This window comes from Syngnathus leptorhynchus, chromosome 10, assembly GCF_054491065.1.
Source record: "Syngnathus leptorhynchus isolate UIUO chromosome 10, UIUO_Slep, whole genome shotgun sequence".
Taxonomy (NCBI): domain Eukaryota; kingdom Metazoa; phylum Chordata; class Actinopteri; order Syngnathiformes; family Syngnathidae; genus Syngnathus; species Syngnathus leptorhynchus.
The window spans coordinates 4,943,652-4,967,918 of NC_141204.1; the positions used below are offsets into that span (position 1 = coordinate 4,943,652).

Sequence of the window (24,267 nt, forward strand, 5' to 3'; positions counted from 1 at the left end):
AAGAATCTGCACCTCCAAAAAGTCACTTATCAAGAATATTTTTTTAAAAAGTAGTTAGTAGAGCACTCACAATTGCTCAAAACAAGAAAATGGATGGATGGATGGTTGGATGGATGGATGGATGGATGGATGGATGGATGGATGGATGGATGGATGGATGGATGGATGGATGGATGGATGGATGGATGGAATGGCAGGGCATACAACTCCCATAATTTATAACACCGTGGGAGGCAAATTCTTGAATCTTTTGTCAAGCGCATCCTGAAATAAAGCACAAAAGAGAACATTGTGCTTATTCCAAGGCATAATCTGCAACATCCACCCTTTGTGTGTTTATGTGAATTGAATACGACACAGAATAAAAAAAAAAAAAAAAGGCCTTACTAAGAGTCTAGGGGGTAACGCCGCTGGCAAATTCTATAATCCAGAAGCTAACATCTCAAATCTGTGCTGAAAGTCAAAGGATTTCAAGATGGTGGGAAAAGTAAATGCAGGATTAACCTATGAAATAGACCACTTGGAATTGCTGGAAATTCAAACAAAATCATACTAGAATAAGTCCAAAACAAGTATATCCTAATGTCATCTTAAATTTGTCATTTTATGACATTTACTTTTATTTAACACCCTAAAAGTGCCACTGTAAAAAAATAAAAACTTGTCTTTTGTCTCTTTTTTTAACAAGCAAACTATTTTTTTTATGACATCATACCCAAGTTAATGAACTCATCTCCGGGTCATTTATTTGCTCGTCCAATGATTAATTAAAAAGGAAGCGGGAAGGAATGAAAAAGAAAAACTCTAATTTGACCATGGGCCGTGCAGTGCGTCGCGGCGGTGACGTCAGCAGTGACCTACTACGTTTGCGTCTCAGCACCCCCCCCCCCCCCCCCCCACCATCGGATTTAATCGTTTTGGGGGTCCACACAGGGAGCGCAGGTGTATAAAAGGGACAATGCAAGTCAACAGCAGCACAACAAGAGAAAGGACGACAGCAAGTCAAATAGGATTCCTGCGCATTTATTCCACTTTCCTTCCTTCTACGGCACATGTAAGAATTTTGCACCACTTTTTCAGAATTTGGGTTGTATGCTGCATTTTGTATTTTTATCTTTGGTTTCAATACCTGCTCGTGTGTTTGTTTTTTTTACGTGGATTTGAATAGCTTCGGGATTTTGGTGCTTTTCGAATGGTCATCCGAAGTCTGGCGCAAACACGGCTCCGTGCGTAATTACGCAATGGGTGCGCCGTGCTTTCTCTCTATTTTATGATGTTGACCAGCTATTAGGATGATTTTTAAAGCACGATGTGTATTGGTTTTTACGGCTAAGACGTTTTTAGTGTTTTATTTTTTTGTCATTTGTGGTTGAATCGTGCCACAATAAACAAGGCAAATCAAAAATAATTTTGCTTGCAGCGTTCGTAACGTTTGGAAGAAAAGAAGGGGAAAAAAACTATTGTTAAGCTAAAAATAGAATGAAATCACATTGGTTTAATATATTTCCTCTGCTCTCATTTGGAAGTTGTCCTGTGCGCAATTACGCAAGATTTGCCATCTTTTGAAATGCGTTTGAAAGAAAATAGTTGAATCCGAAATGTATTTTCTATATGCAGATTGGTGACAAAAATCTCCTGAATTTGCCTTTAAACAAAATGTAATTATTCAAGTGAGTTTTAATGCATGATAATTCATGCTCATTTTATTCTGTGCGTAAACACGCTTGTGTGCCCCCACCCAAACCAAAAAAGACCCTTGACGCGTCATTAATGACTTGCCGCTATTCAAGAGCGAGATTATCATAAAAGGCATTTTGTCATTTTAGCCAAAAGAAATACTGCAACTTACATTTTGTATCGCAGTAGAATGAAGTTTCCTTTGTCTTCAGGTGTAAAGCGATGTCACAACGTAGCGGCCCCCAGCTTCTTCTCCTCTTTGCCCTCTTCAGTGTCTTCTACTCCCGGACTCTCAGTCTGCCCTACGCATCCATGAGGTCAGAAAATCGCATGGCTCCAATTCTGTCTGCATCTTTGTTGTCATCTCATGATAAAGGTTAAAAACGTGGTTGAAAGAGAGAGGCATTAAGATTCGGAGTGATACACGCTTGGTATTTGTTGATTTGATTAGAATGCATTCGAATGATTTGATCTCACGCAGACCAACGAGACATGCAGACGGTCTTTTCACCAGCGGTTACAGCAAACTTCTGGGTCAGCTCTCAGCTAGGAGATACTTGGAGTCTCTGATTGGAAAGCGAGTCAAGTAGGTGGATGCTTTTATATCACTCTTGTTGAGAAAATATTCTCATAAAAGGGGAATAATATCATTTCAATATAGTCACATTTATGATTGGACTTGTTTAGCATATGTGGTTCTTTTTTTTTTTTTTTAGGTTGCCTTATCTTAGTAAGTGAGCATTTTAAAGTAACAATTCAGCAACTATTTTGCAGAAAAAAATAAAAACTTTTTATTTGGTGCCAAATACAACTTATGTGTGTAGGTCCAGTGACATTTGCAATGATAAGAGCTGACTTGCCTGATGATGCATAAAGGTTAAGTGATGCCATGAGTGCATTCTTGCAGCCAGCAGGGTCGAAGGACGACGAGCGAGCGGATAATGTCTTATCACTTATCTTACGTTAACTCTAACCGTGTCACCAGTGACGAGCTGATGGACGAGCCAGTCAAGCGCCACTCGGACGCCATCTTCACAGATAACTACAGCCGCTTCCGCAAACAGATGGCCGTCAAGAAGTACCTCAACTCGGTCTTAACAGGGAAGAGGAGGTAAGGGTTGCCAAGCAGTGATACTTTCTTAGACCACTAGAGGGAGCCCTTGCAGCACTACCGCACTGTAATAATTGCGAATTTCGACCACATGTTTGTCATGTAATGGATAAAAGTATGTTTCTCATCGCTCAACAGTCTAGAAAAAGCCGGCACGAGCGACCAAGAAGAATCCAGGGACGACCCCGATACTTTCCAGGAGAACTACGACGATATCAACGTCGACCACCTGTTAAACAACCTACAACTGGTACGCAACACACGATACGTAAAGACAACCGCTGCATCTTCTAAAGTCAACTGTCTAAATGTTGTTGTTTTTTTTTTTTGCTAACCCAGCCGCTTTGAGAAGAGGTCCTGACGTCTGGAGTCAACGTGGCGAAAATATCCGTTCCAGCAACAACAAAAACAAAAACTGCAGCATTCACCCAAAGAGCCCAGCAAGGAAGACACGCGTCCAGTGTGGTTCTTATCTAGTTTTCCTCACTTAACACACGTATTAGACCACCAGGCATTAAAAAAAAAAACTGATTAAGAAAAGTTTTGACCTGGATTCTTTTCATCATTTTAAAATGAAGTTTTATGCAAACACTGACTTATATTTGGAGCTAATAATAATTCCCATCAATCATGAATTTTCCCAAAAAGCAGTCTGTATTTGTGCAAAATTTTAGATTAATCTTGGTCTCATTACTTTTATATCACAAATATTTCCATTTGAATAGGGGTGTGTAAACTTTTTACACATGCTGTTTCGGTGAGCAACGTAACAGAAACCTACCCAAAAAATTAATAATATTGTAATCAATGCTGTTGATGTACATTGGGTGGTGGTCTAATACATTTGTTAAGCACTGTATATATGTTTACAATTTTTATCTTTTATGAATGCTTTCACACATGAATATTGACACAAAATTGCCCCAGAACTTTTCTTTTCAATAGAAACAACTCAACATTTAATATCCATACTTTCTTCCCCAATAAATACCTACTGACACCTTTGCATTTGATGATTATTTACTTGAAACGAAACCATTTGGGCCAGTCCCACTTGCAGTTATGTGAAACTGCAGAGTTTGAAACACCATCATATTTGGACTTTTAAGAACTCCCCAGAATTCCAAGTGATGCAGCTTTCTTGAAACATATTGATCAACCATTTTGTTCCCATTATGAATGGAAATACCTTTATTCAATTCCAACCATATCCGACTGGCTAACGGACTGATTGATTTTCCGATAGACCCCAGATGCATTTCATCACTTTCTACTATCGCACTTGTAGAGCAAACACACTCCTAACCAACCGTGCATGGAACTGCCTATAGCATAATATCATGACGACGACAACCAACATGTACTAATGTATGTATGTGCGCCACTCACCAAATAAAAGATGTCCCTTTTATTTTTCAACGCTGAGTCCTTTGGTCTGCCTCATTGTTTCACCACCACTGGGAAAAAAAAATAGACAAATTTCAACAAACAAAACGCCAAAATACTACACAAAAAAAAAGTCAAAACATGATTAGAAATATAGAAAAGTCAATATCATAAAATATACAAGAAATAAATTCAATTGTTAGTCAGAAATAGATACAGCATTTTCGAAAGAAATCATCAAGACAGCAAAATCATCATTTTAAAAATGATTATTAGGAGTGAAACCATCTCATTTGTTGAGTTTGTTCAATGAACAACTTGTACTGTTTCCAATAAATAACATTGTTGCATTATTCAACTAATATAAAACAATAAACCTGAAATGGTCAAAAGAAGTATTTATGGTGGCTATACTTACTCCATGTATTCAAATTAGGTCATAATGACAAGAATGTCAAGCCGGATGTGCCCAAATTTTCTTTTTGCTGCAAGACGAGCCAAATGATTCCTCCTCAGTGTTTTTGTGACTCATTTTGTTTATAAGTGTCACATGGAAGCGAATATTTGACTCATAAATGTCAACAAGGAACGTTCTGCAGGGCCGCACGCTGACTTGTTTCGATAATTGCAACCAACCGAAGCGTCCCTCCTATAATTGACGCACGACTGATTTCTGCTGACTCGGCACAATAAAAAAAAATAATAATAAAAATCCGGTAAATACTATAGGGTGGCTATATTTTAAAATCAATTGTGTAGTTTGTCAACACATGATTTATACTTTATAAATGAAGGAGGCAAACATAGGTAATGGTTGGTTTACACTGTATATTGTCTACATACGGGTTAAATATTACATGGAAGGTGGGCAAACAATAAATGACCAAAAAGTGGTCAACGATTTATGTTGAAAATTGTTGGTAATGTGAGCTTTTTTGATATGTCTTCTATTTTGTGTGTCTGTCAGTTATTTACTATCCATATGTTGTGTGTGCGCCCGCTTTTCAGTACATATGTGATTACTGTCTGCTATGTGGAGTGGCTCTACTCATTAACTCATCACTGATGATCTTAATGGACCAAACAGGGTAAAAATAGACAAAGTGAGAGAGGGCTCGAGCCGTGAGTCAGTTTCGCCAACAATCCCCCCCGAAAAAAATTACTACAGCATTTGCCAAATAGCTTTCTACAGTATTATACTTAAAATAAAATCACTTAAAGTTTTAAACACTTTGTGCATCATGATGGGCATCGTGCTGCTCCATCTGATGCGTGGCTTGGCCACCAGGGGGCAGTATAAAACAGACGGCCTTTAAGTAATGTATGCTGAGGTCTGTCTGAATGTGTTGCTATTATTTGTGATCACATATAGTCTGTTAAAAGACTTATAAGAACTGCAACTAGCTGTTTATGCTAATTTCATAAAGCCATTCATGGCATTTTGCATTATGATAAATGGAGCAAATGGCAGTTAAATAATTTTTGTGTGTAAACTTCATTTATGAATGAGAATAAGGTGGAAACCACTTTTTTAAAGACTTAATTAGTGTAACTCTTAAAAATGTCAAAATTGTGAATATAGGAAATTTAAGGACGAGCCTATTTATTAGCACACACACGGGGGGGGGGGGGGGGTACTTTGTGTGAGTCGGTGCAGCAGGCGATCAATAACACGGGCAGATAAATGATCCCGAGTTGCAGGGGGACTAAAAGGCCACAGTGGCAATTCATCAGCAGCCTCCACTCTGACATAAACAACACTGACGTTTTTTTTTAAACCTGAAAAAAATAAAATTAAGGGGAAATAGGACATGGAAGACCCTTCCAGTCCAGATATATAGTGCGTATAAATTAGTCGTTCACAATGGTATCTGATTTTGTGGCAGCTGGTTCTGAACCCCCAAAAGAAGCGAATGTAAACTATTTGTATTGTTCCTTGAAAGACTCGAATTCTAAAATGGTCCTGAAGTGGAAAATTGTTACCTCCCCACCATTTGAATGAATGACTCAGGCCAAATGGAAGTTAAGATTTTCAAATTGCAAGTCTTTAGCATAATGAAAGACAAGCAAACAAGAAGTTTTGTAAAACTTTTATGTGGAAATGGCAATACAAACAGTATATAAATGTTTACAATTTTTCAAGTGAACATTTATTTAAAACAACCTTACTCCATTTATATATACAGAAAAACCATCTAAATATTTACAATCAATATAAAACATTATTAAAATGTCCAACTTTAAAGTGTCACAATTTTCTTCAGTCATCTTTTTTTTGGTCAAGATGTTTTACGCTCACCAACAACAGCATGCGCTGGAATCGGCTGATTGTCCAGGATGCTTTTGAGAACAAGTGCTTCAATTCTTTCAATCGTGCCATCCACAGGTGTGCTCAGAATGCATTGTTTTGAACCACCAACTCATTAAGAAACTATTTTTTTGAGAAATCCCTCCACTTTGGCAAGAGTAGAAAAAAAAAAAAAAAAAGACAAATCACCTCCACCCTCATCACAACCTCCTGATGTTCCTCTTGCTCTGTGCGCTGCCAGGAAGGAGGGAATGGGTGCTGCCGGAAGGCGTGAAATGAGAGCGGTAGTGCACCACACGACAAGGGGCGGAGCCGTGGAAGGCTTCCTGGCAGCGGGTGCAAAAGTCAAATTGGCAGGAGGGTCGCGTGCACGTGGCTCGCTGGGCGTCGGGTGAGTGTGTGGCGGGTGAGCCGCACTGCTTGCACGGCCGCAGAGACTCGTGCTGCTTCAAGGTGCTGGCAGCCTGAGTGAGGGAAGAGATGGGAAAGTATGGCAGTTAAAACCATGTTAGGAAGCACTGCCTGGCGTTAAAATGTGGACGAAGCTTTAATTCAATAGGCTTTATGAGCTAAAGAATATTTGAACCAAAATATTACTTTGGTTTTAATGAGGGAAGGAAGGCGCGTTGACTCAGGGATCTTACACACAAAAAAAAAAAGTATACTTTTACCGCCCTCTAGTGGAATACAAGCGTGATTACAATTCTGGTGGGCAACTGAGCAGTAATGACTCACGGATCTGGAATCACTATTAGTAGCAAGGCTTGTACTCAGTGTACTGTTATGTCTCTCGGTCCAAATCTGAAGTATTCGGACTGAGCCTAAAATTTACAAATATTGTACAATACAAATTGTAAAAGCAGGGTTACAGATTCAATTCAATCTGTTCACTCCAATTTAGAAATGACAGTCATTTTTGGCATTTGATTTTGTTTTCTACGAGGTCTGGTCTCTTTGCCCCAATAATTTTGTCTGCTTTCAAATCCATAGCAGGGAACTGACCTGAATGTACTCGTTGAAGCGAGAAGACTGCGAATTGGATTGGTTGTTTTTCTGTGCGGTGGCGTTCCGTCTGCTGACAGAGGATGCGGTTGCTGATGACGCTGTGTTCGGAGAGGCCACTTTTTGTACGCAGGACAGAACCACCCGCGATACGACCGCATCCCTTGTAAGACCGGACCTCTTCAGCGTCACAGAGCTTAAAGACTCCTAAAATGAAGGGGGAAAAAAAAAGAAAAGAAAAATGGGCATTCTTACTTTTGTGTATTTAATGACCTATTATGGAAGCTGCCGTAAATGGAAGGAATTTAAAACCCCTTTTGATTTTTAACAGCGCTTGTATGTGCATGCACTCACCTGAAGAGTCTTCTCGGCTCGCCGGCACCTCTGCAGAGCAGCGCTATCTTCGCGTATGATCTTCCGCCACGTTCTGCTCACCTTCTTGCAACTGCGGGCGGGCGGGCAAACAAATTGTCTTGATATCTTACAGACTCAGAAACCCCAATGTCCAGCAGAAAACAACTCCTTTGTGCTTCTACCTGATGAGGTCCATGTCTCCCAGCAAGGCCAGGATGTTGGCCAGGATGATTCTCATATTCTTGGACAGAAGGGACGAGAACACGTCCACGAACTCGAGGCCCATGCGGCCGCCGATCACCTGGTGTAGCAGATGATCCTCGGCCACCTTGGAGATCACGCTCCAGTCGTACCTGAGATGACAGACAACAGCAACAAAATTATTAAATACAAGCTTGCAAACTTCCAACATTTTATGATACATTTTTTTAGAAGCCAACCTCCATTTTTTTTGCCACTCAATTCAAACCCTGCCTACCATAAAAGTAATGCAACAATCACCATCTTGTGGCTCTTGCTGCCAAGGAATGAGGTTTATTAAGGACCATTCCCTGTCTTGTGTAAAATTAGTGCTTTGCTGCCATCTTACAGCATCTATTGATAATAGGGACCCATTTAAGACACTGGGGCATCAATTACTTGTGTAATTAGCTCCCAATTCAGTACCTCTTATTCTTGCTGTAACTCTTGGCGAGCTCTTGACACGCTGCCAGCTGAAACTTGACGATGGGCAGGTTGGTGCTGTCGTAGTGGTCCAAGGGGGTGGAAGACAAGGAGTACATGACTGGTTTCCGCCTGCATGAGTCCACAGGTGTGGAAGCAGTCCCCAAGAACGCGGGGCAACCGGAAACCATGTTCTCTTCACATTGGGGGGCCTGTTTTGGTGTCAGAGTAGGAGGTGGGAGGGGCAGTAGGAATGTGGATTTTTTTCCCTGACTGTGGGTTACACCTTCCTCAAAATGGCTGTTGTACAAGGACAAGTAGCCACTGTCCTCTAGCGACTCGTCAAAGGTATTATCGTGCTCCTTGGCGGTCTGGTTCTCTTTGTCTTGGGCCACACCGAGAGAGTCGTTATGCGGGAACAACACTTTGGACACCTTTTCAGCGAGGGGTTTGAGGGGGAAGGGATCCTTGATAGGTGAATCTTTTTCATGGAGGCCTGATGGCTTCTCTGGAGAGCCCCTCTCAACGTTGGGCTTGGGCTTGGCCATGTCGTAACGTGGGCACTTCATGTTGGCTTCCGCACGGTTCAACACACAAACTGTAGACACAAAAGTGAGGGTTGAAACTCAGAATTTAGCATGACAAAATGTCACTTAAAATGCTAAAAGGTTATTGCACTCGTATGCATTGGTGACAGGATGAATAAAGTTCTATCATCATCTTCATCATCATTCAGTTTCAGAGGCATGATTTGCTGACATATCACATTTCATAAAAGCAACGAAACCTTTTGTGCTTTTGTTCTACTTCTGAATGTCCTGCAGCTCAATCATGGGGAGACAGGACCACCCCAAAACTATCAAGGATTATAAGTAACCACAAGTTATGAGAGTAATACGCCATCGCTAGACGGATAGTCTCCTTTTTTAAGCTTGTAAATGAAAGTGGATTTTTCAGTACGCAGACCGAGCACGAGGAAGTTAACCCCCCCAAATAGCTTCTAAGCAAGCTAACTCAGCTACCTCAAACATGTATTAATTGGCAAATAACAATATATTGATAGCAAGTTGTTGTCACACCCAGTATTGAAAGTGGTCATCCATTCTTTTGTTCCAATTTCGAACGAAACCATTTTTGACGCGAGAGAGATTTGGCGGGTGCCAGCCATTTCGAAGCTAGACTGCCTCATTCAATAGGCACACATTGAGAGATTAAAAATAACGTACAGTCTTGTTAAATACATCCTTGAGGGGCATAAAGTACAATAAAAATCACATTATTGGCTTGATGGTCAGATGAATTTACTCCAACGTATCGATTGTTTTCGTTGCATTACTTGACACACTCGTTGTAGTAGACGAGAACTCAAGTGACTCACCTGAATGTTTCTTCCAGTTTCCGCACAGCTTGGCTTCGTTGCTGCTCAGTTAGTTGGTCGGCTGCGTTTTGGTGTATTAAAATAATAATAATAATTAGAAGAGTTTCAGTGCTCATAAAATCGTCTTCTCATCGCCTTTCCGTTTCGAAGTCTGCGGCGAGAAGGCGCAAAAACATTCAAAGGGAAGCGGGCGGTTCACCATTTAAATCTACAGCCAATCAACGGCAGCGGAAGTGCGCGGGGGCGGAAATAGTAGGAGGACGATAACCCGCGCATGCGCGGCGAAGCGCGGTAGCTTCGCCTTTTAAAACAAGAACCAATAGAGAGCTACGCGTGGAAGCGGGCTTACGAAGCCAGGCGAAAATTTACGGAGCATGCGCAGTGGCCAGCGTTACTCTGCACGTTACCGTTTCTGTTAAGATTAAACATTTAACAAATATAAATATCATACAACAATCAATATAAGAAAGCATTCGTTCAAAACAAAGTGCAACAAGTACAATAGAAAGGGGGACAAAGGAGACAAATTGAAAACAAAAAAAATATGGAATGAAAATAAAACATAGAATGTTACGTCTTTATTGAGGGTGAACCTCAGTTACAAAACACTTAAAAATATTTTAATAATTATAGTGTGTTGCATTATCGCCTGTAGGTACAATTTGATAAGAATGTATAGAATTTGTATTTAGTTAATTTAAACATTACCTTATTCTTAGGTGGTAGCTGAGGGCAACATGCGAGCAACAAAAAAACAAGAAATTCAAAAATAAAACACTTGTAGAAGTTGTCGTTCTCGGCGATGCCGTTTTTGTTTTAAGAACAAATTTGTATAGTATATTTTTTTAAGATCAAAGAGAATGTTACTACTGCGCATGCGCTTAGTCTTCAATATGGCTGCGCCCTTCTGCAAGGTGGTGTTTTGAATTTTTGAACGAAGCTCGTCAGTCTGGAACATGTACAAAAGAAATTTGCATCATCGTCATGAACTATCACAATCTCCGGTGACCTATATCAAAATTTGAACGTTCCTTTTTTTTCCCAAATTGCTCGTTTATCTGCAGTTTGTAGCACGTTCTGTTTGACAATACCAGCATGCCATTCTGTATGTTGTTCTCTTAGTGTGCAACTTTTTTTATTGAATGTTCTGCCGCTATTCTACCTGCTGCAAAGAATGCACAGAATCCTGATTGACGGGACTGTTTCTGATATGGAGTAGATATACCAATCATTGAATCATGTTTTTCAGAAAAGCTATTCACCTTCTACCTAAAGAAAAGAAGTCTGCCTTTAACTTGCTCACTTGTGCGTTTACAAATCATTCAAGTTTAATTAAATGTGCTAGACTCCATAATCATTGCATCAGAACCGCAAGGACTTTTCACACTACCAGTCGGCTGAAGGTGGCCAAGTTATTATCCCTCGATGAACTATTCTCCAGGACGTCACTGCTGGACTACCTGAAAAAGATAGACTCGGAGTATAGTGACTGCTTGAGAGTGGTCAACAGTGATGAGCAGGAGCAGAACAGTGCGGAGGAGCTGAGAGCCAAGAGGACCAAAGTGACCCTCCTGGCTCCCCTCATTCAGACCATCAGAGAGTTGGATATCAAGCAGAAGGAGATGAGAGAGACGGAGGAGCTTCTCAATGGTGAGACCGTCTTCTCGGGAAGTAAGAAAGCCATTGTATGATGATGATGAGTGTTCCCACAGACGAAGATCTACGAGAACTGGCTGAGCAAGAGAGGGAAGCCTGTTTGCAAAACATCCACGACCTTAGGCAGACGGTAGTTAATTAACTGTTTACTTCTTCAATAAAAAACACGTTTTTCCTGTAATTTAAGATTTCATTTGCAACTTTGTGAGCCACACAGAATATTGACGCATCCTATTTTACCATGACATTTAAATTCCATATTGATGTATACCAAGCAGTTTAGTTCTGGCCCCTTCATTTCTATTACAGGGGGTTCTAGAATGCGAGGAAACACTTAAGCTTTTCGAGTGCTGTATTTTAATTCACTCTGTCCCACTGTTTCAGATATTACATCTTTTGATCAAAGAGGAAGAAGATGATCTAAGCGACCTCGTGTTGGAAGTGACAGCAGGAGTTGGCGGACAAGAAGCCATGCTGTTCACCGCTGAGGTTGGCCTTAATTAAAAAAAAAAAAGAATACATGTTCATTTGGCACCAGGGCCTTCAATACTCGGGGATATAACTTACAGGGAAATGCTGACATCATTGAGGTAATTCGATTTTTTTTTCTCCCCGTGTGAAGCTGTTTGACATGTATGAAGGGTTCGCTCGGTACAACGGCTGGTCCTTTGACGTCCTGGAGCACATGAACAGTGACATAGGTCAGTCGGTGGACATATGAATGAATGAAATCTCACAAAATACTTGAAAATTGTTCCTCACTTGTGCCTAGGCGGACTGCGCCACGCCTCGGCGAGCATCAGTGGCCGTCAGAGCTACGAGAGGATGAAGTTTGAAGGCGGCGTTCACCGTGTTCAGCGGGTCCCCAAGACGGAAAAGCAGGGCCGCATGCACACCAGCACTATGACTGTGGTCGTGCTGCCACAACCCACTGAGGTGGACCGTTTGGAAATGTTTCAAAATGAAATTATTTTCAAAATCGAATTCCTGTGTCAGATGCCTGGTCATTTTTGTCGTGTTCCTCTTCAGATCTCCTTCACAATAAACCCAAAGGACCTGAAGATCGAAACAAAGCGGGCAAGCGGCGCAGGGGGTCAACATGTCAACACCACAGACAGCGCTGTCAGAATTGTGCACCTGCCCACTGGTACAAACACAACCTGGAGCACACCCCTAACCCTTGACAAAATATGACCTTCCCAATTGTTTAAGTGCTTCTTTGCTGTCCAAGGTGTTGTGGCAGAGTGCCAGCAGGAGCGCTCTCAGATAAAAAACAAGGAGAAGGCCATGAAAGCTTTGCGGGCAAAACTCTACGGCATGAAGTTGGAGGAGGAGACCAGTAAGCGCTACAATCAGCGCAAAGTGCAGGTACACACTGTTTCAAGTATGTTTTTCTCTCGGTTTGTAAATATCTTATGTTTCATCCCTGCACTTTCTCCACAGATTGGCACCAAAGGCAGATCTGAGAAAATACGTACGTACAATTTTGCGCAGGATCGCATCACGGATCATCGGATCGGTATGACGCTGCACAACGTCGAGACGTTCCTGCTTGGGGAGGATCTGCTGGATGAGATGAACTCCTCCCTCCAGGAATTCTCCAACCAGGAAGAGCTCATGGAACTTCTAGAGCAAAACGGCCATAAGGAAGGATGAATAAACATGGTAGTTGCTAATACCGTCAAACCAAGTTGAATCATGTTTCCAAGCATTCATATTACAATACAATAAAAGCATATCTCTCCAGCTCCAAATTATTTTTGGTTTTATTTATTTTGTGCTGAAACCCACGCCCTTTTGTTTCAGAAGACAAAATGTATTTAAATGCAGAAAAAAAGTCTTAAATGACAAGTAAAACAGCGTTCTTCAATGTTTTAGCTGACTTGTAACTCTTTTGGCTAAACGACTACGCTACCCAGAATCCCCCGCGATATTGCAAGGACGATTAATCGAGCGCAATGATCATCGCTCGATTGTGTGCTCGCCTTTCGCCCACGATCACTCACGGTCCAATTTTTTTCCCTTCCCACGGACTCCTTCCTTCCTGTTTCTTTCTCCGTCCCCCATTAGCTAGCTCGAGGAGCTTTCGCTTCAGTGCGACAACATTACGTCATTTAACGAATCGTTTGATTTATATGTCGTTTTTTTTTAGCCACACAAAAACTCATTATCCCGCAGTCATAGGACGTTTAAAGTCAACATTTTTTTTTGTCTCACCGACTTTACGTCATCTGAGATGCTTTCTTTCTTTTAGGTTTTGACGAGATCGGTAGCTGACAAAAGCCTGGCTGTCAGATGTTGGACGCCACGGAGCCGATGAAGCGTTTCCCCCCTCCGACCGACCGTCTGTGGTGAAAGTGGTCAAGTTTGACGGGGGAGGGTTAACGGTTATTTTTGGAGCCTTTCGAGCTGGGAGGAAGGAGTCGGGGGCAAACGGAGGAGGTGGACGAGGACTCCGCTGGAGAAGCACCATCACCGGGTTGCCTGGAGGAGGACAACACTACAGAGTGTGATGGCAAACGAGCCGATCATCCTAAATGTCTACGATATGGTGAGAAAACAAACCTATTTGGCATCATGAAACTAAAGACTAGAGCTGGTTTCAAAATGCAGGAGAAAGTGTATTTTTCTAGACTCAATCTAAAATCAATGAAAGCAGAACCAAATCAACTGTAACCTCGTCTTAGTGTACTCAAACTTTGCACCACCTCTTCACAATGCCATTTTCAAATAATTTATTTTGTGAATTTGGGATCACACCGTATGAACTTCTTCAATTTGAAAACCATAGAAAGCTTGACCTATCCCACGCGCTTTTTATTTCATTAAAATAGGTAGAACACACTTAAACTTACCAAAAGCCTTTTCAAAATAGATTTTTGTTTTCTAACTCTTGCTTGCACAGTTGTCCAAAGAAAAAGCCCAAGTGTGCTTGCTTCAAGCGGTCACTCCCAGTTGAGGTCAACTATAAAACTGACACATAAAACAGCAGAGTCAAACATTGTCTTGTCAAACACCAAAATGTTTGAATTCCATCTGTCACTAGCTCAATGCTAGCATATATTCTAAAAACAAATAGACAAGCTAACATAAATTAGCATCGATGTTTTGCTGAAGTCTATCAGTCAGAGTACAAAGCATCTTTGCGGTCTGTGGAAATATTGACCACAGTAATTGAATTTGAAAAAGGGTTAGTTTGTTAGCAAAAAAAAAATGTGTGAATGGTGATTTCGACACACAGGAACTTCAAACTGCACCGTTAGTGAACCATAAATGTTTCCTCATAGAAACGTTTTTTTGAGACCGGGCGATGCTGGCAGAGTCACCGCATCGTCATCATGCAAAAAGGGGGGGGGGGGGGGGGGGATGAGTCGGACACACGAGTATTGATGAATCACTGACATACTGGTGGACTCTTCTGCAGCAGGATGGGGGGCAGGGTCTTTGTGTTACAAGGCCTCAGAATGGTCCCGCTGGCCTTGTGTCTGGTGTTTCATCTGCTAACAAGGTTGTTGCTTGTGAACATTACGTTGCCTCTGTACTTCATATTTGGATTTGTCAAGACAGTGCGGAAGCCCCTCGTGTTCTTTCCTTCCCTTCTATTTTGTCATTCTTCCGCCCCTCGCGCCTCCTTTCACTTCCTCTCAGCTTTTGCATCTGTTTTGGCTTTTATTAGAAGATAATTTTAACTTTATATTCATTTTACTTGCTGCTGTTTACCATTTAATGACACAATATGAAAATTAGACATTTATTTCATCACTGGAAGCCACTTTGGCTGAGTCAGTGTTCTTCCAATGAAAACATCTCATCAAAACGCCTCATTCATTTTTCCACTTGAGGATCAATAATGTCACATGACTTTCCGTATCATCACACCAAGAGAGAAGTCCACCTTAAAGCTCATCCATCCCCCGCCACCGCCGCCGCCAGCCCGCTCCCGCCTCGGCTAAGTGCATTTCCTGTTTTGGCCCCGTGAGTGCTTTAGTGCAGCGTCTGCCATCCTTTATTGAGGAACTAAGGAACATATGTTAGATTACCAACATCTCAAAGCACAGCAAATTAAAATCTGACGAAAAGTAGGTGGTAGCTTGATTTCGGAGGATGTGTCTCAACGCACAGTTGCATTGTAGCAAGCAGGCAGCAGGTTTTAACAAGCTCTGAGATAAGAGTCTTATGTCACTACAAGTGCAAGGAGGAGGCAAAGCAGCATTTCTTTTGTCGGCTCGTTGCGTCGCCCGTGCTACAAATGTGTGTCCGCCAGACAGAAAGTCTCATATTAACATTCTTAACAATTAAAGCAACTGTGATACACTATACTAGATATGGAAGTAATTTCCCCATGATGTTTTTCTAATTCACCGCATACACAAAATGTCACGTTTTTTTTCTTTTCTTCTCCCCTTAATTTTTGTTCTAAGCGTTTTCACATGACCGCATTTGATTTCATGTGAATATTTTCAAGTGGTATGGAAAACCGAATTTGGATGCTCGCAAAATCAGTTGTTCAAAAAATATGATTTAATACCCCGAAACATAACAAATGTATTTTATCAAATTTTTTTTTTTGTGTGTGTTTCTTAAGTATTGGATCAACGAATTTACCAGCACGCTCGGCATCGGCGTCTTCCACTCAGGGATCGAGATCTACGGCCGAGGTGAGCTCATCTCTTGACGTCGTGCCTCGCCGCTGAAAGCTTTCCTAAAAATGCGTGTGTCGTTATTGTAGAGTTTGCCTACGGGGGACACCCGTACCCCTTCTCAGGGATCTTTGAAATCACACCAGGTGAAGCCACCGAGCTGGGCGACACTTTTAAATTCAAGTAAGTCGTTTAAAAGTCTTCCTAGTCTCACATTCAGCCCGCATTGTGTCCCATTATTTCTGCTCTAATTGATGTTCCCTGAGGTGTTTGACAGAGATGCGTATCTTTGCCGCCTACTGATCCACAATAATCAAATAAAGTGGGATTGACACTGAGACAGTCGTTAATAATTTGTAAAAAAAAAAAAAATATATATATCAACGTGTGTAGAAGAAAAGGATCATCCATGTTTTGACTCACCTTTGCGTGCGTGCAGACAAGCCATCGTCCTGGGCACCACCGACTTCACCGAGGACGACGTGGAGCGCATCATGGAGGAGATGGGCAAAGAGTACAAAGGCAACGCTTACCACCTCATGCACAAGAACTGTAACCACTTCTCCTCGGCCTTGTCAGAGGTACGGACATCGGCATCTACACGTGTTCACACACAACACACATGGCGGGTGGTGGGTGGATGTCTTTGCATTCCATGTCATTAGTACAGTAAAGGAAAACAAAAGGCCTGAAAGCACCACTTGTTTGCTTAATGTAGTGAGGTTGAATAGAATTGAAGTCCAATGTTCCCACAGGAAATCATTGTGACGCTTTATATTGGGGAAAAGAAATAGCAAATGATTGCAGCACTTCTCCGATGTAGCAACTTAAGTGTCCAATGTGTGTGTGTGTGTGTGTGTGCGTGTGTGAGGTCGAAATCGGCTTATCCTGCTCTGACTAATGAGCAAGGGAGTCTTACAGTTAGTCCCGACGCTGAGATGGGGATTAAAATGGAACGATACAAGCCTAGGCATGCACAGCCAGCTGGCACACACACACACACAAAGAAATACACACGTACGTACACGCTTGGACGCTTCAGTTGTCGCAATGGAGAAGTGAGGCAAGGGTTGGCCTTTTTTTTTTTTTTCCTTTCCAATATTCTTTGAAAGCACCATGATGTAAATTGATGTGAATGTCCTTGTTTTGTTGTATTTAAGTGCACTTTGGAGAAGAAAAAAAGGAATATATACAAACAGACTATATAACAATATATTCTTTATCCTCTGCAAAGAATAACTAAATTGTTGGATATTGGTTGTTTTTGTGTGTTGTCATTAGAAATGTGTAGTATTTCCGTTTTTCTGCCCCCCGGTGGCCATGTTGCACACAACAGAGAAAGACGCTTAATGTACATTGAATGATGAAGTGCAAGAATATTCACATGGGATTTTTGGGTTTTTACATATCGTCGCTGTCCCACTCACCATCTCTTCTTCGTCCTCCTTGTTCAGATCCTGTGTGGCCGCGAGATCCCGCGCTGGGTGAACCGTCTGGCCTACTTCAGCTCTTGCGTGCCCTTTCTACAGAGCTGCCTGCCCAAAGAGTGGCTGACGCCGGCCGCCCTGCAGTCCAGCGTCAGCCAGGAGCTACACGCCGGCAGCGAGCCGGAGGAGGCCGAGGACGCCGCCGCCTCCGCCTCGTTGGCGGCCGTGGCGCCGTCCTCGTCGACCACCCGCCACCAACCGCGGCGGTAGAAAACCGGACTTGACCATAAGACATTTCACAATGACGTCATTTTTACTTCTGGGTGGCAGAAACTCTGATGGCACCTCTAGTATTGTTTACTCAATGGCCTGTCGTGATTTTAGTTCAGGTCAGGGCTAGGTTATCAATTTTCTGCCATCTGGAAGTATCTCGGCGCCTGTTGTTTACAAACATCAAATGGTCTCTTTCTCGTTTTAATCCTCACCAGCCACATAAGGACTCGACCATCTAGGTTGAAAGGTGCTTCTGCCTGTTTCAGGTAATCCGAGCCAAACGTCCCCATGTGGACTTTGTCGATTTTCCTTTTTTTTCTTAAAGGACTGAACCTTCTGCGGATCAATTTTTTCATCATTTCAAGACCGAAGGAGAATGACTTGTTTTATAGTAGCAACAACCTGCCGTGGTGCCTTCAAGCTGGCTCGCCAGGAAGAGCAACCCAACTTCTTATTTGATTCCCCCCACCCCCCAAACACTGAGCACAGCGACACCTCCTGAGGTTTTAATAACATCTGATTTTAGTTGTCAGACTTTGAATGGATGGGACTGCACAGCCTTTTCTTTTATCGGATTTTTCTACCTTTTCCTCTTTTTTCAATATAAGCTCAGGACCTCGAAAAGGTTTTGCTCATTATTTTCCAACAAACATCAAGAAATCAGGTTGGTTGCTTTTTAGTGCAGTTGTCACTATTCCACTAGGAAAACACAGTGGCAGTTTTTTATTCAAATTAAAAAATGTATGGCTTTTGCTGACAGTGACTTCTGTTTTCTTGCACCTGAATAATGTTTCATGTCTATTATATCATCCAAAAATCTTATTAGTCAGCCAAAGCTGGCACTAGTAATGTAAAAACATTACTAAGATGCGAATGCTTTTTTTCTGTCATTGCCGTGAGCTGTTCCATTATTGAAAATAGTTTTGCTTACTGTGAAGAACATACAAAAACATTTACAGTGAGATGATTTATCATCTTTCTCAAATTGGTGTACATTAGTTGGATAAATAAAAAAAATAAAAACACAAGTAAAATCCAAAAACTAATTCATGTAGCTGTAAGCGCCCTCTGTTGGCTGATATCTAACTGCAGCTTGTATAGTCATGTCACCCTAATAATTAACCACATCTAATGATTGATTCTCATGTTATAAAGAGGATAGTAAATGAGCAATATATTACTCAATTTAAAAGTATGCTGTTACATACCGCACCCATTCTGGTTTCCTATTCTCTTGGCACAAACTTGAACTTTATTGGCTTGACGGGTTGGAACTTCCAGTTAAAGTCCAAAGGAATCTAAAAAGGAGGACGATACGGACGTCAGCAACGTGATTGACACGACTGTACATGTCTTACCATTGTGTCCTTGCACGTCTCCACATTGTAGCTCAGCAGCAGGCGGACCAGGACCATTTTCACGGTGAGGAGAGCGTAGCGCATTCCAACGCAGTTGCGAGGTCCCAGGCCAAAGGGCATGTAGGCGTAGGGATGGACTTCTTCACCGCTATCTTTGCTGAACCTGATACGTGTCAAGGATTGGGCGATCAACATTCAAGATAAAAAAAAAAAAGGGTGATGTAATTAATTGAAGGGATGATGTAAAAATCAGGAAGGTGGGATTACCGCTCTGGTCGGAAGATATTGGGGTCCTTCCAATAGCGGGGGTCCTTGTGGACCAGCGACACGGGAACGGTGACCAGGGTCCCCTCGGAGATGGTGAGCCCGCCGAGTTCGATGGTCTTTTTGCACATGCGTTCGAGCCGAGGCGCCGGCGGAATGATGCGTAATGATTCGTTAATCACGTTGTCCAGATACTCCATACCCTGCAGTGTCTCGTATGAAATGGAACCCTTGGGGGGGGGGGGGGGCGGAGTGGACACACGGAAACGATTCTTAACAAAAGATTGTGGTAGCCTTAAAAAAAAAAATCTGTATTTTTACTAGTTAATCTACATCTTTGGGAACGTTGTCGTCAATCTCCTGTTGCAGGGTCATCATGGCTTCCGGGTTGGTGACGATGTTGTACAAGATGTAGGAGAGAGTGGTGGCGGTGGTCTCAAAGCCTCCAAAGATGAAAATGAAAGCTTGCGACAGGATCTCCTTTTCCGTCAAACCTATAACGACCACAAGAGGAAAACAAAAGTCCTGTTTGGCTGTACATTCAAACCTAAAATGTCAACTTGAGTAGATTTTCTTCGATGATTGGTACCTTTACTCGGCTGTTCGTGTTCGCTCTTTATTTCTGACTCTTGTATTTCGTGCTGGATCATTACTTGCAGAAAATCCGCGTGACTCTGCGTGATATATAAATAATCATTATTTCTGAATATGTAACACCAAAGACCTACAAAATACTTTAATTTGATTTATTTGAAGTTTTTCCTCATGATTTTCAAGTAAACTTGTCCGAATATGCAATTATAAGAAGAAAACGATGTAAATTTACAGTCAATGGGGATTCTAAAGCTATGGGGGAAAAAAATTACGTGAATTACTGAAACATTTACCAACTCTTCAGCACGATGTTGGTCTTTAATCTTCTTAATGATGTTGAAGAAAAAATCGGTGCTGGCTTTGGACATAAAGTCCAAGTCTAGCAACTTGCATAGTTTTCCTAAAGCGGGGAAAAGCACTGCAAGAGGATCGCATGATGAATATTTTACATTTACACACTGGAAAGTTGATCAGTGGCGTTCCGTGCTCTACATACGCAGTAACATGATGGGCCAAAAATTGAAGTTGAGGATTTTCTTGAGGTGAACGACGAGGGGGTCGTTGGGCCGGTTGATGGAGTCGGTGTCCACGCTAAAAGAAGCGCTGGTCACCACGTCCAAACTATATGGCCCGAAGAATCTACAACACATAAGTCAACATTCTGAGGAGGATATAAAAAAAAAAGATCTGCCATCACATTCTAAGATATGTCAACAGAGTCATGATTTTGCAAGGAAATGATGTGAAGGTGTCGAAATGTCATTGCTACACACTGTTTGATGTCGACGGGCTCGCTCAAGTCCTGTTTGGATAGATTCTCCACCAGTCGCTCCGTGGAACGAGTGACCAGCGGGAACACCTAAAAAAAAAAACCACAATAGTAAAGTCACATAAATTGAGTGGTCAAATTTGGAAGAATGCATACCTGCTTCAGTCTTCCGCTAGTGAAGCATGGCGACACAGAGCTTCGGATCCTTTTCCATCTTTCATCTTTAACAGCTGTGATTGAATCAGCCAACGCTCCCAACACGAGCGTGTCCTGTTGTGCACAGATTGAACATTAACACTGAGATTAAATATAAGAAAAAATAAATAAATTATACATATTAAATTTAACAAGTTTTGGACTTCAGGGTGGGGAGTGGTGGTGGGTAGGGCTCAGAAAGCGAGGTTCAAGGTTCAATTGGGTTGTGTATGTCCGGCTACCAATAATAATAATGAAAAATCTAATTTAAAAAAACGACTGGATTGTAGTTACTTGGGTCAAGTCTGCTTTTTTTCCCCCCTGCTTTTCATCTGTGCGTGACTTACCCTGCGATTGGTGAAGTTAGTGTAGCAATCCTTCACCATCACCGCCTTGATGATCTCGGGATCTGTCACCATCAAGACCGGAGTTCGGCCGTCAAACATCCTGTAGAGAAATATAGCCAACTCAGGTTTACACTCGCCATCATAACATCTCCATGTGGTCATTTGAATGTGCTGCGTCAGTGTAGTTATGTAACATCACTTACCCCCATACATCTCCGTATTTGGTGTGACACTCCTGATCAGCAGCAAGTAAGCCCTACTTGGAATTCAGCCAGACATGATTTCATCAGATTGCATGGATGAAGAGCAGTAAAGCGGATAATTTGCCATAGTTCTTACCCACCTTTCTCAGAATCAACATTGTGCCTACAAAGGGAAGTGGCCTCGGTCCTGGTATTCCTAATTTTTTGAAATGTCCATAGGGCCACACACCATACCTGCACGCAAAATGTCATAAAATCTAAAATTCATATAGATTTCAAAAAAAATTCATTCTTAAAATATCTGTATGTTTATGTAGATATAAATAGTAGCATACTCACAGTAGAAGCAATGCGAAAAATAAAGCTACTAAAGTCCAAGTTGTGGCCGAAAACAACTCAAAAGGGAACATTGTGCCTGTTGAGAAATCCAAGCCCGATTGCATAAACACGTACCAGGACACTTTCACCCTTCTATCGGAAGCGCAGACAAGGAAGGAGTATAAACGTCGGTGACTATTTTCACATTGTTACACCTTTCCTGTGTTTAGGGGACGGTCAATTGTGTTAACTCCGCCTTTTCTACTTTGTCCTCGCATTTTTTAATATTTTTTTTTATTTTGCACACAAAAATATGCTTTTGATCACCAACATCGGAACTCTGAATCCAAGAATCAAATGTCAATCACAAGGCAGAACAATCGAACCCATTACAGGGTTCAAATTTAACTGAGGACTTATCTGGAATTTCAGTCCATAAAACACTGAACGGATACTCATTGGGAAATATACACTTTATTATCTGTCGCTTTATAAATGTTTGACTTATTTTTCACGTTTGGGTGGTGAGCAAATTAGAAGCTCACACGCTGAAGTTTGAGCCTTCTCCCACGCCGTAAGACAACCCGGAAGTAAACGCTCGAATACAACACTTTCACGCTCACCGTCCCAAAATCGGGTTTTTAGTTTATCCTGCTAATCTCATTTGTCTTACTAAGAAGCGAGGGTAAGGTGAACATATTGCTTATTATTTGTTGTTATAAAAACTAATGTTGTCATCAAATCTACCGTTAAGATCGCTAGTCAGTTAGCACGTTAGCATTCCGTGGTAGCAACAGCCTTATTTTGTCACTGAATTCCATTCATCACGTCATTTTGTTGTTGTTTTCATTGCACTTTGGTTCCTTACGTTAAGTAGAAAAGTATAACAAATGCATAGATATTTAGGTAAGAGAACAAAGAGTGCAAAGAACTCAATGTCACGCATGAAGGACGAATGATGTACGAGGGCCAGATACATTTTGTGTACTCTTTTTTTTTTTCCCCCCAGCATGCTTTGCAGCAGCTTTTGTAAATAGTTATAGTTGTTCAGTTTATGATTATGAATATTGATTAGAGGTCGCCATCTACGTGTTAACAGTCTATCTGTGACCTTGAGTATATGTGGCTTTAAAATATAGTACCTGATCTGTTCATTGAACTTCAAAACACACATCTCCTTGATATGTGCCAACAGAGAAGCAGGCGTGCACCATGTTCCTCACTCTGGCTTTGCTGCGTAAGGGCATCCCAGGCAAGCAGTGGATCGGCAAATACCGGCGTCCACGGCTCGTCACGTGGCAGATGAAGCGCAACATGGTGAAGCACCTGGAACGAGAGGCCGAAAACGAGTACTGGATCAGTCGACCCTACATGACGGCGGAGCAGGAGGTTGGACACGCCGCGGAGCGACGGGCTCTTAAATGGGAGAACATCAAGGAGGCCCGGTTCAATAATTTCCCCAAGCACAAGAGCGTCAGCGATCACCTCGCTCACCTCGACATTTCCAGGAACTGGGTACATTAATGCTTCAGATACGGAGAGACTTTTCAACACGTCGTTATTATGTCGGAGCCTTTTAAACACACAGCAAGGCATCGAAGAATTTCTAACTTTGTTCGAGAAGTGTATGTACGCCACTCGTGTATTATTTGTCATTTATATATATAAAACTCATTTGAAATACTGCAATTGGATTTGTGATTTCTGATTCTTATGTAACAGTGGGGCAAATTTAAATATATAAGAGTGAGCATAGTGTTTTTTTTTTTTCACACAACGTACCAATCTCCAAATGGACATCAGTGTATAAACTGTACATTACTATTTGGCAACACCAGACCAGTGCCTAGAACAACTCGAGCCAACTGTGTGAACATCTTCAGACGCTTGAGTTATTAATAACACTGTTGTTGTGCTTCCTGTCCAGAATATTTCTGAAGCCAAAGTTCATCCCACTAGCTGAAAGGGCAGCGTCACCTATCGGGTCTTCATTTTTAATGAGTTTATCACCTTTTTGGCGCATTGAGCCCCTGCTGGTTTCCATGGCAACCACCACAGTGCACTCTTCGCACCTTAATGGAGTCTTCCGAGGGCCATACAAAAACCATCTGAAGAGAAGAACTTTTTATTTTTAGCTTTGTTAATCTAAAATTAGTCCGATTGCAGAATTACTTTTCAGTCGTTTGTATGATCACGATAATCATCGTGAGCAAACCTGTTTTTACACATGATACATATTTAAGGAATGATGCGAAGCAAATGTGGTGTTCAATGGATTTACATTTTAGAGGTTGTAGTTTGTAACTTAGAATTTAATTCGAACTTTAACTTTATTTTACTAGTA

The 24,267-nt window shown here is 41.7% G+C and overlaps 6 protein-coding genes across 9 annotated transcripts; 4 read left to right on the forward strand and 2 right to left on the reverse strand.

Moving 5' to 3' along the window:
- Nucleotides 1-1,899: 1,899 nt before the first annotated feature.
- On the forward strand, nt 1,900-3,290 carry vip (vasoactive intestinal peptide). The gene is made up of 5 exons (XM_085922260.1): nt 1,900-1,994; nt 2,159-2,263; nt 2,663-2,788; nt 2,927-3,038; nt 3,128-3,290. The coding sequence occupies exons 1-5, from the start codon at nt 1,900-1,902 to the stop codon at nt 3,134-3,136; spliced, it is 447 nt and encodes a 148-aa protein (XP_085778386.1). The 3' UTR covers nt 3,137-3,290.
- Nucleotides 3,291-6,252: 2,962 nt separating this feature from the next.
- On the reverse strand, nt 6,253-10,074 carry fbxo5 (F-box protein 5). Its single transcript, XM_085922989.1, has 6 exons — nt 9,880-10,074; nt 8,505-9,099; nt 8,021-8,191; nt 7,839-7,929; nt 7,485-7,691; nt 6,253-6,946 (listed from the first exon to the last, which is right to left on the reverse strand). The coding sequence occupies exons 2-6, from the start codon at nt 9,068-9,070 to the stop codon at nt 6,683-6,685; spliced, it is 1,299 nt and encodes a 432-aa protein (XP_085779115.1). The 5' UTR covers nt 9,071-9,099; nt 9,880-10,074; the 3' UTR covers nt 6,253-6,682.
- Nucleotides 10,075-10,535: 461 nt separating this feature from the next.
- Nucleotides 10,536-22,731, reverse strand: LOC147050070 (cytochrome P450 3A30-like). 4 transcript variants are annotated; one of them, XM_085921691.1, is made up of 19 exons: nt 21,945-22,731; nt 21,746-21,839; nt 21,606-21,658; nt 21,403-21,502; nt 21,017-21,130; nt 20,865-20,950; nt 20,588-20,730; nt 20,385-20,509; nt 20,087-20,171; nt 19,831-19,991; nt 19,501-19,727; nt 19,234-19,396; nt 16,599-19,173; nt 14,391-14,508; nt 13,753-14,019; nt 13,018-13,161; nt 12,298-12,591; nt 12,103-12,211; nt 10,536-12,030 (listed from the first exon to the last, which is right to left on the reverse strand). In XM_085921691.1, exons 1-13 carry the CDS (start codon nt 22,046-22,048, stop codon nt 19,102-19,104), a joined length of 1,527 nt encoding a protein of 508 aa, XP_085777817.1. In that variant the 5' UTR covers nt 22,049-22,731; the 3' UTR covers nt 10,536-12,030; nt 12,103-12,211; nt 12,298-12,591; nt 13,018-13,161; nt 13,753-14,019; nt 14,391-14,508; nt 16,599-19,101. The 4 variants fall into 4 exon arrangements, with proteins under 4 accessions (XP_085777817.1, XP_085777818.1, XP_085777816.1 ...); XM_085921692.1 differs by lacking the exon at nt 13,753-14,019; XM_085921690.1 differs by lacking the exons at nt 10,536-12,030; nt 12,103-12,211; nt 12,298-12,591; ... (1 more) ...; nt 13,753-14,019; nt 14,391-14,508 and adding an exon at nt 14,941-16,237.
- Nucleotides 10,741-13,275, forward strand: mtrf1l (mitochondrial translational release factor 1-like). Its single transcript, XM_085921694.1, has 8 exons — nt 10,741-11,529; nt 11,592-11,665; nt 11,920-12,024; nt 12,158-12,236; nt 12,308-12,471; nt 12,565-12,682; nt 12,767-12,903; nt 12,979-13,275. Exons 1-8 carry the CDS (start codon nt 11,118-11,120, stop codon nt 13,189-13,191), a joined length of 1,302 nt encoding a protein of 433 aa, XP_085777820.1. The 5' UTR covers nt 10,741-11,117; the 3' UTR covers nt 13,192-13,275.
- On the forward strand, nt 13,511-18,665 carry desi2 (desumoylating isopeptidase 2). Its single transcript, XM_085921695.1, has 5 exons — nt 13,511-14,086; nt 16,121-16,193; nt 16,265-16,358; nt 16,615-16,756; nt 17,630-18,665. The coding sequence occupies exons 1-5, from the start codon at nt 14,048-14,050 to the stop codon at nt 17,870-17,872; spliced, it is 591 nt and encodes a 196-aa protein (XP_085777821.1). The 5' UTR covers nt 13,511-14,047; the 3' UTR covers nt 17,873-18,665.
- On the forward strand, nt 22,440-23,603 carry mrpl57 (mitochondrial ribosomal protein L57). The gene is made up of 2 exons (XM_085921696.1): nt 22,440-22,608; nt 23,119-23,603. The coding sequence occupies exon 2, from the start codon at nt 23,136-23,138 to the stop codon at nt 23,445-23,447; it is 312 nt and encodes a 103-aa protein (XP_085777822.1). The 5' UTR covers nt 22,440-22,608; nt 23,119-23,135; the 3' UTR covers nt 23,448-23,603.
- Nucleotides 23,604-24,267: the final 664 nt, after the last annotated feature.